Raw genomic sequence first — 13,644 nt, 5'->3', positions numbered from 1 at the left:
CACATTTCCCTCCTGTCCCCTGACAAACACAGATACTGGGCAAGATATTTTTATTTTGTATTCTGATCCTACTTCTTTGGCAGGTGAGGAAGGTAATCAGGGCAGCCAGGAGGATCTCTCCTGGTTCACACATAATGTCAGGACTTGTTTTCCCATACAAGCAGGAAGAGTATTGAGGGATTGGCACATGCTAAATGCACGGAGTTAAGTTTGCTTCATTCCTAAAGATATCACAACCACCTCAGACCATTCTGCACTGTTGTAGCACTTGTAGAGGAAAATGAACTTTGATTATTTTTTGGAACTCTTTAGTGGATCCATGATGGTATAAATTTCCTTGTGATATCTGAGGGTCCATTTACTCAGAAGAGCAGTTAAGAACTGCTGGTATATTTTATGACAGCTGTGGCTAAACAGGGTGCAGTAAGCTTTCTCCAGGTGCTACACAGATTTTGAGAGAAAGCTTCAGGATAAGGAGGACTAAGCATTCAGCCTGATCTGGGCTGACACACTGATTAAGGAGAAAAACACCCTGTCCACACAGCTTGCAGGAACTGTGTTTGAGCCCCATTGGTAGCAGCAATCACATTTAGTACAGTCATATTTCCATTACACTGAGAGTCTTCACAATTTATGTACAGTTTAATCTGATTATTTTTCTTCCCCATTTCTGCCTGACAAAGTGTACTCACGAGGCCTCTGGCTGGAAATCCATGCTAATCAAGTTAAGGGCCAGTAGATAAAGCAAAGTTGTTTTCTCTGTGTTGTCAGCAAACCACATTTCATGACTATACTGAAGCCTCTGCTAACTAAGGTCATTGACATCATCTTGAAATCCAGGAGCAAGTACCAAGAGCAGGAAAAAGCCCCATCTTGAGTAAAGACAAAAAATGCTGGTGAAGCAGCTCACACCAGGGCTGCAATGTTGGGGGCAGGGGGGAGGCCAATGGCTTCTATGCAATGTTTATGTAAATTACTTTTTTATGGGTTTTATCCACCCACACACAAATGACAGTTTGGATTATTTTAACTGTGGAATTTTGTTTCCTGCATCATGAAAACTAAGTACTCAGCAACTGCCAGACTGCTAAGCAAACGGTATGAAATGTATTGATTCTGCAGTGGTAATGATCTTACATTTTTACATAATGCCTTCCAGGCTTAAGTGACCATAGGCACTCTATACATTGCACCTATGAAAAAAGCACCTCAGGAATAAAACACCACAGCTGCCTGAAAGGACATTCCACCATTAAAGAGGGTGCAAACACCAGGAAAGCAAAATACACTCTTCCCAGCTTAAATTCTTAGTAGTATTTTGGAGGGGTTCTAAATATAAGAACCAGATTAGATATTAAGACAGCCATTTCTTGGAAAAGGTGGAACAAGTACTGAAACAACTATCAAAACAGTGAATGTCTTTGTCATGAAGTTTACCGCATAGCTGGTGCAGCAAAAACCGCTGCACAAACAAATATCTAGCTAATGTATAACTGTACTGAAAGCTTAGGCTTAAAACCTGGCTGTTGACAAAAGCAGTTTGTCAAGACATCAATTTTCTCTCCCGTTGGAAAGCTAATGCTTCACACAATGTCATTTGAAATTGAACTATGGCTCCACTTACATACTCAGAAAGAAAATGGAGCATCTGAGTCATCAAAATGCCTGCAATTCCCACTCCTGTAACTCCTGCCCAAGTTCTAACCTGTGACCAACCTTCTTAACCAAAGATCACACCACAAATCTTCACTAAAGGTTTTCTGTACGCACACAAGAAAAATCATGTTTGCGTCTCACACTCTTTGCTGAAAACAATGACTACAGCCATTTTGAGGGTTTAATTTCTAAAATTCAACTGAATTTTAGAGAACCCCAAGGAGAATGGAGCTGAGCACCATGTGAAGACTTTCACCAGACTAAAGAAAACAGCAGAGAGGGGAACATTAGAAGACCTTCGATCATTTTCCTTCTCATGGGACAAATCTGTGATCACTCTTAAAATCACTTGAGGGTAAGAGCAAAGGCTCAGAACGAAGCCTTGCCCCAGGCCTACAGGACAAGTGGTATCCCTGGTGAGGGAAGCTGCTTACCTCCTGAGTGCGTTTGTCAGCTCAGCAGTCAGTTCACTCTCGGTGTATGGTCTCAGCTCAGCAAGAGTTAATGGTGCTGCGGTGCCATCACTGCATTCCTGAGAAACCAGGAAACACCATCTGGTTTGAAAGTACTTACCATCTTAACTGGAAAATTCTGAAAACCACTTAGGTAACAGCTACTTGTAAAATGAAGGTGAAATAAACATCACAATATTACAGCAACATGGCAGTGTATCAACATACCAAGAAACAGACTAAATGGATTAACACTTCACAAATCCCCCTAAATGTTTCCTAAACCACCACAGCTCATCAACTTGCAGAATTCTGCTAGTGTGCAAAACTGCTGGTGATTTCCCTATATTTCTTTTGACACTACACTTGAAACAAAGAACTGCTGGGATCAAAAAATTCAGATGATGCATTGCCAGAAACAAGTAAGAAAGACAGTTATACACTAGCTCTGGATTTTGTTTTTGAACACATTACTGAGGCTTATCTGGGGACACAGCACTAAAATAAGAGGACCTAAGCTTTTCCAGGTATCTATTTCTTAATGGAAATTAATAGAGTTAATGCAGAAATCTGTTTATTTTGCATTATAATAAGAGGAGAAAAAGCCTTAATTCTCAAATTATTACAAATTGACTTGGAAAAAGAGACTGTCATTACAATGCTCTAACTGCTTCAAAGGAATGAGAGCTTATTTTTTCAAATTTTGTGTTTGGGGGAGGATGGCATTTTGCTTATACTCCATCCCTTCCACTGTTTCCAGCGAGTGGCAACAGTCAAGACACACGTTCGACCACAGCAACTTGTATGTTTGGCAAGACTGGGCTTGTGGTAATCGTCCTCAAAACAACCTTCTTTTTGCGCAGGCTTAACAATAATTCTGCAAAGTCCTCCTAAGTCACAGTATGGAAGGAATCGCCTAACAACTGGAGAAGAGAGAAAAGATCTACATATAGACAAAAGAGAAGAATTATTAACATGCTAAAGACTGATACAGGGAGGGGAGTGGTATAATTAATCATGTTTACGGCTTTGGAAACTTAGCTTGACTCCTGACCTTGCCCAGTTTGTCTTTGCTTCCACTGCTGGTTGAGCTGAGAGACCTCATTCTCTGCTCTTTTTGTTCTTCCACTTCAGATTTCAAGTGCTCAATGTGGACGAGGTAGGCCTGCTCCTGGGCCTCTCGAGTGCTCAGTTTCAATTCCAATGCCTTCTTCTCCTTCTCTAGCAGGTAAAGCTGTGCCTTGAGCTCTGCCATCTCCTCCTGTTGAAGAAACATTATCAGCATGCTGCTCATGGGATTATATACCTAAAGGAAGAAGAGGTTAAACAAGATTTTCATCCACTCCTAAAACCCAAGTGTCTTTTTCATGGAGAAAGGACTATCAGCACCCACATGCCTTTATATAGTCACATAGCATATTCGTCAGAAGACTAGTACATCTTGAGTCTGAATATGATGAGCTGTGCCACTTCAGTATCAGCCTTAGAAATAAGCTCATAGCCACTAGTGTGGTGCTGAAACTAGACTATCAAGGATCTGAGAGAGTAGCCACAGCTGCTGAAATTTCTTTGGTTCTACTTTGCCCTTCAGAGACCACTTGCTTAAAACAAGAAGCGTATTACTTTCCTGTCAAAAACCTCCCTAAATTCCAGATTTCAGTTTCTTATTGATACATAAGAATTTATCTCATTAGAATGGAGGGGTTTGAGGGACTAGGACAACACACACAGGTAACATATTCCCACTCTGTAATACCAGCCTCTGTGGTAGAATGAGTTAAGCCAATAAGGTCAACTTGGTATGGCACCATCAGATGTCCATTTTTAATTTCCCTTCTCTAGAAAACCAGAATACCCAAATATACACAACTTAAGTTTGACAAAATTGCACTCAATTATATTCTTCCATAAATATGATCCACAGGGGATTGACTTCACAGAGAGAAGCTGAATTCTGAGAGCTCATTCTTGTGTGCAATTCTTCTGCCACTCTGATGTTTATGACAGGGCTGTCACCTACTGTAACACAACAACTGATATTTGGGGACAGATCTCTGTTTTAACATCTGTCTGACAGTGGCTGGGCAGAAGTTTAAGAGCAGGGCATGAGTGCAATGACCCTTCTTTCAGCACATGCTCCCAGCCTCCCATGTAAGGCAGCTGATGGATATCCCGAACCAGAAGGATCTTTGTGTTTAAAAGCACTTCAGAAAAGTTTCTTCTACAAAATGCCTAGTTATTTTCTGAACCCAGAAAAACCCAGTATCCACAAAACCTTTAAAGAGATAGAACTAAAATGTAATTTACATTATGTGCTAAACAACACCAACAAACAAACAGAAGACTGCCAAAACCAAAAAAAGACTCCAACCTAGAATCATGTTCTCGCTGCTGAGCTTGTCTTGTGCTAGATTTCCTCATTGATGACTACTGAGTTAAATGCAGACATTTTCTGTATTACCATTCAGTTCTAAACTTGTTCACTATGTAAACACTTCTCAAAAACAGAAGTTTCTTGTTCTGTGGTCAGCCTAGGAACAAGTCACTATTTTTAATTTTTTTTAAACACAAATTTCGACTAACTTTTCATGTAGAAGAGAATCTATGACTGCCACCAAAAATTTGCTGTCTGGATTAAGTGTAACCAGTGCATGCAGGTGTATCACAGTTACAACCACCATAGGTGATCATCAGCTTATTCAGAATCACCAACAATGCAAAAATGAAATCCATACCTTAAAATCATCTGCTTGTTTGTGAACTGAAGGCTAGAAGCACAACCAGTTTCATTCAATGTGGTTTACACAAATTTAGTTGTTAGGCAAACTTACCATTAATTTCCTTTGTCAACAGTAAATACATAAATAATACTGATAAATAATGATAGGGATATTTAGTTATAGGAGTTGAATTGGATGGTCTGATACACTCAAGTGTATGTATTTAGCTTCTTAAGCCTCTATTTCTAAAGCCATTAATCTACTTAGCCTGCTTAGTGAAGGCTGAGAAGTAATTTGAATGGAGTATTTTGACACCTATATGAAAAAAAGATACTCTTGATAGAGGGCTATCTATGTGGTATGATGGTTATGACAGATCTTCCCTGGCTGGAAGCTGAAGCTAGGCAAATTCAGCCTAAAAATGAGGGACATCTACTTCCTAAAATAAAAAAGTGAATTTAACCACTACAACAATGAATTTGTGGAACTGATTTTTCTCGCCACCTAAAATTTTTAACTTATTGTAATTATATTTTAAGTTATTTTAATTTTAACATATTCAAGCTCAAAATAAACTTAAGGATCAACGGTTAACTCCTTTGTTTATGAAGACAGTAAGTTTAAATAATCATATATGAATTCACCAGTTTGCATCCTGTCCAAGAAGACATATCGTGCACTTCCCATATGTTTAGTTTTCTCATGTCAAAACAATGTGACTTTGAAGTAAAGAAGAAAAGACAAAGCAGGGGAAAAAGCAGGGGAAAAGTGGAAGAGCTCTCAGCCAGTGTCTTACAGAGGCTTTCAGGGAAGGAACAGGAAGGAAAGGTTGAAGCTAAAAATTAAAACTACAGTTGAGGATAGCGGTATGGACACATACAATCTGTGAGGCAGGGTGGCAACAGCTACATGTTATAAGGGAAACTTCAAGGAATTCAGGTTTAGTCAGATTTTTCCCATGAAAATACATTTTCTAAAGACAGCATCTAAATTTAATTTAAATTAAAACACCACCTTTGTATATTTACTATACCCCTTTTCTTCTAATTACAGGTTGCTGTGAAACATCTTGCAGTTTAACACATCTGAGTGTATGTCTAAAGCACGAGTGGCATTTACAAAATGAAACCCTGAAGTAGCAAGTGGTCACTCTTCCAGATGATTGCAGAACACTTTCGTAATACATGCGAATTCACAAGCTTCAATTATAGTAGTTATTTCAGGACTAATTAATTGAATATTGAGGAATATTTTGTACTTGCAGTCATTAGAAAGAATTTCTTTACAGAGAGGGTGGTCAGACATTGGAATGGGCTGCCCAGGGAAGTAGTGGATTCTCCGTCCCTGGAGATTTTTAAAAAGAGACTGGATGTGGCACTTAGTGCCATGGTCTAGTAACCATGGTCTAGCAGCGGTAGTGGATCAAGGGTTGGACTTGATGATCTCTGAGGTCCCTTCCAACCCAGCTGATTCTATGATTCTATGATTCTATACTGTAATTCTGAATTTGGGCAAAAACTTGAATGAAAATTAAAAACTTTTGATTCAATATAATCAGAAACACCATGGAACTTTCAAAATCAACATTTGTATCGGATGTGGTCATGTCAGAAGAACAAAACAGCAAAGAACTCTAATGTGGCAAGAAGTTCTAAAAATCATGAAAAGTCAGGACTCTAGGAGGATCACAGTACCCAAGTGGCATCTGCCAGCCATCAGAGGTAAAACAAACATCAGAGCAGATAAATGTCAAGCTCTAGTTAACTGTATTTTACTATATAAATCTATAAGGGCATGAACTGCTGTAACAAAGGTGAACAACGGGATCCTTAACATTTTCCACAAAGAGACTGAAGTCTCTTCAGTCATTATGAGCAACATTATCACCACCTGTACACAAAGGAGGAAAAATTACCAGTGTAGAAAGCTGAGACTTCTTATCTAGATTAAGTCCTTTGAAATGCAGAAATGCTGTAAACCAAGAATTATTTACAGCCATCAGAAGTAATCTCCTTGCTAACTGGGGCATGACAACAACTGACCTCAAAGCAAGACCGCTGAATGATGACAAACCACAGCCAAGAATATATTTGGAAACATGATTAATTATTGCTTGAAGCAAAGAACTGGATTTTACAGAAGTACTGGCAGACCACTGCGTCTTACACTCTGGACCAATAAAAAAATAATAAACATGGCAACAGAGAAACCACCTAAAAACATCTTTTTAATCAATAATGAAGAACTACTGGTGTAAAGGCATTTTCAGATTGATGTAGAGATCAGTTTTTACCGGGAGTTATAAATGGAAGGTGCCATAAGATGCAGCAGAGATTCCAATACAGACACAAGTTTTGGGAAGACAGCACAGATCTTAAGACCCAGTAGTGCAGGAAATTATTGAGTAGCTCAGTCAGCTTTATCATCCTTGCTAAGAATGTGCAAGGGAGGGAAAAAATTAAAAGCTGATACACAATGAAGTCTTCTGCAGCACAGATGAGTCCATCTGCTTCAAGTTAAATGAAACACCGTAAGGAAATTTAAATCCTCCATTTGTCTCAGAAGCAGGCAGATGCATATGCTATTCTGTATGAGGTACGTTTCAAATAACAAGACACAAAAAACATACTCAGAAAGCCAATACATCCATGAGTCCTGACTTGAGGTTCAACTATGTTATATTTTGCTAAACATATGAGCAAGGTATAATGTAGACCTGAGCAACAATCGTGGATGCTAAAAAGGTAATACATTCTCTGGCAACCAAAGCATGCGGAGTGTAGCTGTGCCTTTTGTAATGCTTCATGCATAGAAGAGTTGCTGAGAACACAGCTGCGCTGGGCAGGACACATCTCAAGGATGAAGGACCACTGCCTCCCTAAGATCTTGCTTTACAGTGAACTTGCTATTGGCTGCCACATGAGAGGAGCCCCCAAAAAAAGATACAAGGACTCCCTGAAACAACATCTCAGCCTTGGCCATATTGATCAACATAACTGGTCTACTCTGGCCTCCAATCGGGAGGTCTGGAGGCACACCATCTATAACGCTGCTGTTTCTTTTGAGAACGCACGCAGGATCACTCTCGAGGAGAAAAGACAACGCAGAAAGAACCGTGTCTTGCAGAATATACCACCTAAGGAGTCTTTCTGCTGTGCCTTTTGCAATCAGACTTGTTTATCTCGTATTGGCCTCATTAGCCACCAGCGTGCCTGTAACAAATGTGGATAGAGCCTTCCCAAATCTTCATTCGCGAAGCCTCGCCATGATATGATGATATGCATAGAAGAAAGGCAGGAGTTTTCAATTTCTGAGCAGAAGATCACGAACCAACAAATGTGTTCCAAGCTTTGACAAACTTGAGTTTTCACCATGTCTCTTTCAGAAACCTAAGGTTTTCCCGCATTGTGAATTCCAGCAAAGTACAAGAAATTACAATGAATAACAGTACTGTCAGTTTCTCTGTACTGGAAAGGACTGAAGGTGACTTCAGCCACCTAGGTTTAACATGTATCTATTCTGTTTGCAATCCACACAACTCAAAGAAGAAGAAAGATTTCTTCTTCCAGGGGCAATTCCTGCAGTGAAAACCCAGTGTAATAGGTCCAACCAAAAGTTATGAACAGATGCCATATGTCAAAACCAAGTTAGATGGTTGCTGAGTGAACAAAAGGATTACCAGCGCTCCAAACTGTACCAGAAATTATGATATGCAACTGCTGGTGTTTCTGCCAGTCAGGGAATGCAAGGGCACTAATCACAAGAGGCAGCTCTGCAGTTTGCCTTCACCAATCAATTTAAATGTAGAGGTAAGAATGGTGTACAAAAGATTTCAGGGAAGATCTGGACACAAAAGAGGAGAATGAAGCATGATATCTGAAATACACATCTAATTATCTACAAATGTCTTCCAGTACATCTTGCATGCTTTAGTTATGGGGAAAATATTGCTGTAGCCACAACATGTTCAAACAAGTAACATAACTTTAAATCTTCTGACAGGTAGCAAGCAATCTTTCTTCTGAACTGCAAATAATGAATGTATTATTGCAAACTTATATGTTTTATCATGGAAAGGCAGCACCACTAAGAATATAATTATCATTACTAAGCTACCAGTTAGCCAGAAGGAGCACATCTGAATAAAAATCTAAAGCTTTAGAAGTTTATGAAACTATTAGGATTTGCTGTCCCGCTTGATACCAATCAGCTGACACATCTGCCATTAGTTGACTAAAATACTACTTGCTAAAATGCAGAAATTAAACTTTTTTAACTTAGCCAAACCAGACAAGTTCTGAATGCAAACATACAGAATTGCCTACTTGTATTGCCTTTGTTATGTTCCTATGTTTTAGTCCACCTCTCAAAGTCAATACAGAAGATAGACTTAAAATGATATAAGCTCTATACCTGGTCAACAAAAGTCAGGTTTTCTGTATCACATCTTTAGAATTGGACATATAAACCAGAATTTTCTCCAAAACCCTGTAACTGAAGTCATTACACATCCTACTCTTTGCTCAGACTCTGAACTGAGCTACAGATTGCAACACAGTGCCTAGAACAGATCAGGACTTACAGAGAGTATTAGGGGTGACACCTTCTGACAGACCATTCTTCCTCCCACAGCTATATTAAAAGGAGGTGAATTTGTTCTGCTTCAGGTCACAAATATTCATGATGCACATTTGCAAGCTTGTAAGTGAAGTAATGAACTGTCTCTTGGGAAGTGCCATATCATGTTTTTGGTCACCCTTGAGCAACTCAGCTGCCATATCTCTCAAACAGAGCACCTGGTTTGTCAAGGAGAGCATTTCAAGTTTAGATCCACAGAAGTTGTTCCTGCCTAATTCAAAACACACATAGCTCTTCAATGTTAATGCACTGCCTTCTGTCACCTTGTGACTACTGGATTTGCAGTCCAGATTATGTGTTTCAACAAAGTTATCCTTTATTACCCAGTGATCTCTACCCAAGCCTCCCATGCATGACTGAGCATGTTCTGGAGCACAGGGGCATTGTCAGCAATTTTTAACCTCCTGGTTATAAATAAAATACCTTCATTGCCATAAGTTCCTGCATCAGGACTGCATTTTCCAGGTCTAGCCTCTGGCTGTCTCCGCGTGGCTTAACGTCATAACTAAGGGGATCAATGTGGATGCTTTCCAGCTCCAGCATTGTCAGTTTCACTGCTGCCCTGTCATTTTTCAACTGCTGGATGTAATCCTTCAGCCGCTGCTCATCCTCCTTTGTAAATTCCGTATCACAGCTGCTTGCAGTTGAGCTGGTGGTACTGGAAAGAGAAAGAATGGTATTAGAAAAAACAATATTTGGAACAAAATCTCAATTTTTACATCAAACACTCTCCTGATACTTTACCAACACAACTGAGTCTTACTTAAAAGTTCACAGAAAGGACACATGTAGCATGGACTGGACGTTGCAATGTTCAGAAGATGCAGAAGGGTGTGACAAATTCAGAAAAGAAATTAATTCTCTAAGCTCTATGAGAAAATCGAATCATGCGACAACTTCTCCGCAAAGCCAGATATTTAGTGATGTGTAACCGAATTGCTTTTTCTGAAATGGTGTCTTCTGGAAAAATCCTTTTTTTAAATTAAGAAAAAAAAGAGCAAAAAGCTTCTTAAGATTTCTTAGCAATAACCAAGCTTCTTTCTGCTGCTCTGATAATGAGTCTTCATCTTTTTTGGGAAGAAGCATCTGCTAAGAAAAAAGAATCAGCCTAGACCCGATTTATCTCTGCTGATGGCCAGTTATCACCTCAGATATTTTAATGGATACTTTCAGGAATCAACCTGAGCAAAACTCCACTGGCAGATACCAGGAGATAGCATCTTTCAGCTCATTTTAAGGTGTACTCCTCAGTATACTGGCATTCCTTCAGGGCTGGAGGATTTTAAAGTCAACCCACAGGTTAGCAGGAATTTTAAGAAAAAGTCATAATAAAAGACTTGGTGAATCTTCTCCTATCTACAGGCACCAAAAAAATGTCTGCCCATTACTCTGCCCCACAGATGTTTACACAGATTGCAGAAAAAGAGGATAATGGTGCTAAGAATTAGAGCAGTGGTGGCTCAGTGCTGCCCACTGCATGCCAGTTCTGCAGGGGGCCGAGACTGATACAGCTGTAGCATTCCAGGGCTGAATATAGCTGCAATAACACTAAAAGGAAAATAAAATGCCGTGTTGTTTCACTCAAAGCTGCCTGCTGTCTCCTGAGGTCCTGTAATCAGCTGCTGGGTGAGGGATAAGTCATCCATTAACTGTGCCTGTCTGGAATGCTAGATGATCTCAGTTATCAGCAGGGGAATAAATCACTTTCTGTATCAAATTGCACTGCTGTTCAACATTTTTGTACTAAGAAAAAAAGTCCCACCCACCACACGCTGTGAGATCCAGAATGTTGTCCTAAAATACTGTGAATGTGAAAAAGGGGAAGCCTATCAACTCTTCTGGTTCTACTTCAGCTAAAGCTACGTTGTTTTTAAAGTGCTTCAAATAATTGCCAATCTTCCCACAAATTCCAAGCACAGCCTTGGAGAAGATGGAGAATTGGCAGGTCTAAAAAGATTTCTCAAAATCCCTCCCCCTCATGAAATATCGCATTACAGCTCTTGACTACAGTTCTCTGTCAATTTCACATTATTCCTTCCTTTTCTGAGGGATAAGAGGTGCATGTCACAGTTGCCACAACTGTAAATTGGTCTTTGCTTTTGTTTTCATCCATTTCCATTTACAGTGAAGATAAAAGCACTCAGTACCTACCTGCTTTACTGAGCCTAAGGATATCTCACTGAAGTAGATATTGACAGAAAAATTATGAGGATAGACAATGTGAAAAATAGGTAATTCTGTACTGAAGTCATGTTGCAAGTTTCCTCAGCATCCAAAGACAGCAATTGCACAGCTTTTCTGGATTAAATGTAAAACAGCTGTTGTTGGAGTAAGGACAGCTTTCAAAGTCTACACAGGCTTCAAATATTGGAGCACAAAGACCTCACCTCAGTTTTTGGTTGCAAAGGAAAGAGAACTTAGCTCTCTTGCTGAAACCTGAGCAGAAAAATGCTGGAAGTCTATTGTTATGTTAAGCTTGACTTCATACTCACTGCATAGTCACAGATTTTGGCCCTTAAAGACCCACAGCTATGCACATATATTTTAGGGGAGTGCAGTCCAAACTAAGGAAGGCAGTCTGGGCTGTTGCCAGGGATACTCAGGCTGCTTTTACTTCAGTCCTGGCTGACTGCCTGCAGCCAAGTTGGCTCCTCTGGTGAATTGCTAGCAAGCTGCTCTTTTAATTTTTGTTTCTTTTTTTTTAAGAAGTCGAGGGGAGCTTAGTGAGGAACCTGTCTCAGCTAGCACACATAGGGGTTAGAACCCTCCCTCTCCCCCACAGCATTTAGCAGCAAGCCCCCATCCAGAAGACTGGGAGCAGCTGGACACAAAGCCCACTGTGGGCTGTTGTAAAAAGGAGGCTTCAGGATGAGGGACAGAAACAACACTGCAGTGTTTCTGAGCTCCCATGGCAGCTCTTCCAGGGTTTGTTCCCCCTAAAGCCCCACCACACAGCTCTCCACAGCCACAATGCTAGTCCGTTGCTGCTCTGCGTAAGGGATGATAGCTGGTGTGCATATCATCCTGAATTTCAGATATCACCCTCCCTTCTGACAGCAATCAGGACAAAGGATAATGCATCCATCCAAAAATCACAGGAAACTGTTGCAAAAGATGTGCAGTTTCTCATTTCTCCAGTGTGTAGGTAAGGACAGAAAAAGGATCACAATTTCATCACAGCTGGAGGGAATACAACATCAATCTGCTCACTCTCACTGCTATTGTATTCAGAAAAAGCAAAGAGAAATATTCTTCACACTTGCTTCATCCCTCGAGTCTTTTACAATGATGTCATGCCTGGATGATGTCAAATTAATTTTCATATACAATTTATGGAAAATATGTGGGCTGGTATAGCATAACGTGCAGTCTTATTTGCTGGCATGCATGTGTGTGTATAAAATGCAGTGGATGGATACAAAGGAGGCTTTCAACAGTGCTTGTCTGTGAGTAATTTCTGTACACTACAAAAATTTGTCTACAAATCCCTATATAAGCATCATTTTGTCTGTTAAAAATCAAGTCAATAAATAAATAAGCAATTCAGCAATTGAGTGGATAATACAAAAGCTGATAGAACTAAGACAACACTTAAGATAACGAACTTGCTTGAATGTCTGCACACAATCTAACCCTTTAAAGAAAGCACTTGGTACACAGTATATACGTTGCTTGAGATCTGGAACAGCACAATGCCAAAAGATATTAACTTCCTGAGAAACCAACAAATACTTCAACCAGGCAAATGGCAAACAACAGTCTATTTGGCTAGAATTACCTTTGGTAAACTACCCCGCTTCCTTCTGAGACTGCTTCAGTGCAGCAATAAAGTGTTGCACAGATAACACTGAGATATCTCTGGATATTTCTAAAGAACTTATTTGCACACTTCAGCCAAGATAATCTTTTCTGTCAGTGTCTTATCTGATATCTCAGATAATTCTGATGAGAGATATATTCCTACAGTTGACTGAGTGCAGATATTCTGTGACACTGCATAGTATGTATGGCCAGTCTTCCTGAGCGAAGATTTGGGAAAGGTCATTAACCCTTCGAGCCTGCGCAGTGGATTTTTTAGGTGAGACCCAGCGTGCGCTGAACTGAGCCCACCCTTTAATCCTGAGGTTCATCTGCCGGGGCCGAGCAAGCTTGGACAGTGGCAGTGAGGGTCCCAGGAC

General features: G+C 40.0%; 1 protein-coding gene across 5 annotated transcripts in view; it reads right to left on the bottom strand.

Annotated features, from left to right (window-relative positions):
* Positions 1 to 13,644, bottom strand: part of MCC (mutated in colorectal cancers) — a 202,669-nt gene that overhangs the window by 14,270 nt on the left and 174,755 nt on the right. For 3 of the 5 annotated variants that reach the window (XM_017812717.1, XM_017812721.1, XM_017812719.1), the window contains 3 exons: positions 9,890 to 10,124; positions 3,163 to 3,414; positions 2,091 to 2,188 (listed from right to left, as the gene is read on the bottom strand). In XM_017812717.1, coding sequence (XP_017668206.1) covers positions 2,091 to 2,188; positions 3,163 to 3,414; positions 9,890 to 10,124 — 585 coding nt within the window. The remainder of the gene's footprint in view (positions 1 to 2,090; positions 2,189 to 3,162; positions 3,415 to 9,889; positions 10,125 to 13,644) is intronic. The other 2 variants (XM_017812718.1, XM_017812720.1) reach the window with 1 other exon arrangement.

Source organism: Lepidothrix coronata, unplaced genomic scaffold (genome assembly GCF_001604755.1).
Source record: "Lepidothrix coronata isolate B3197 unplaced genomic scaffold, Lepidothrix_coronata-1.0 Scaffold37, whole genome shotgun sequence".
NCBI classification, from domain to species: domain Eukaryota; kingdom Metazoa; phylum Chordata; class Aves; order Passeriformes; family Pipridae; genus Lepidothrix; species Lepidothrix coronata.
Note: the sequence above shows the minus strand (reverse complement) of the source record. Positions and strands in the feature narration are given on the sequence as shown.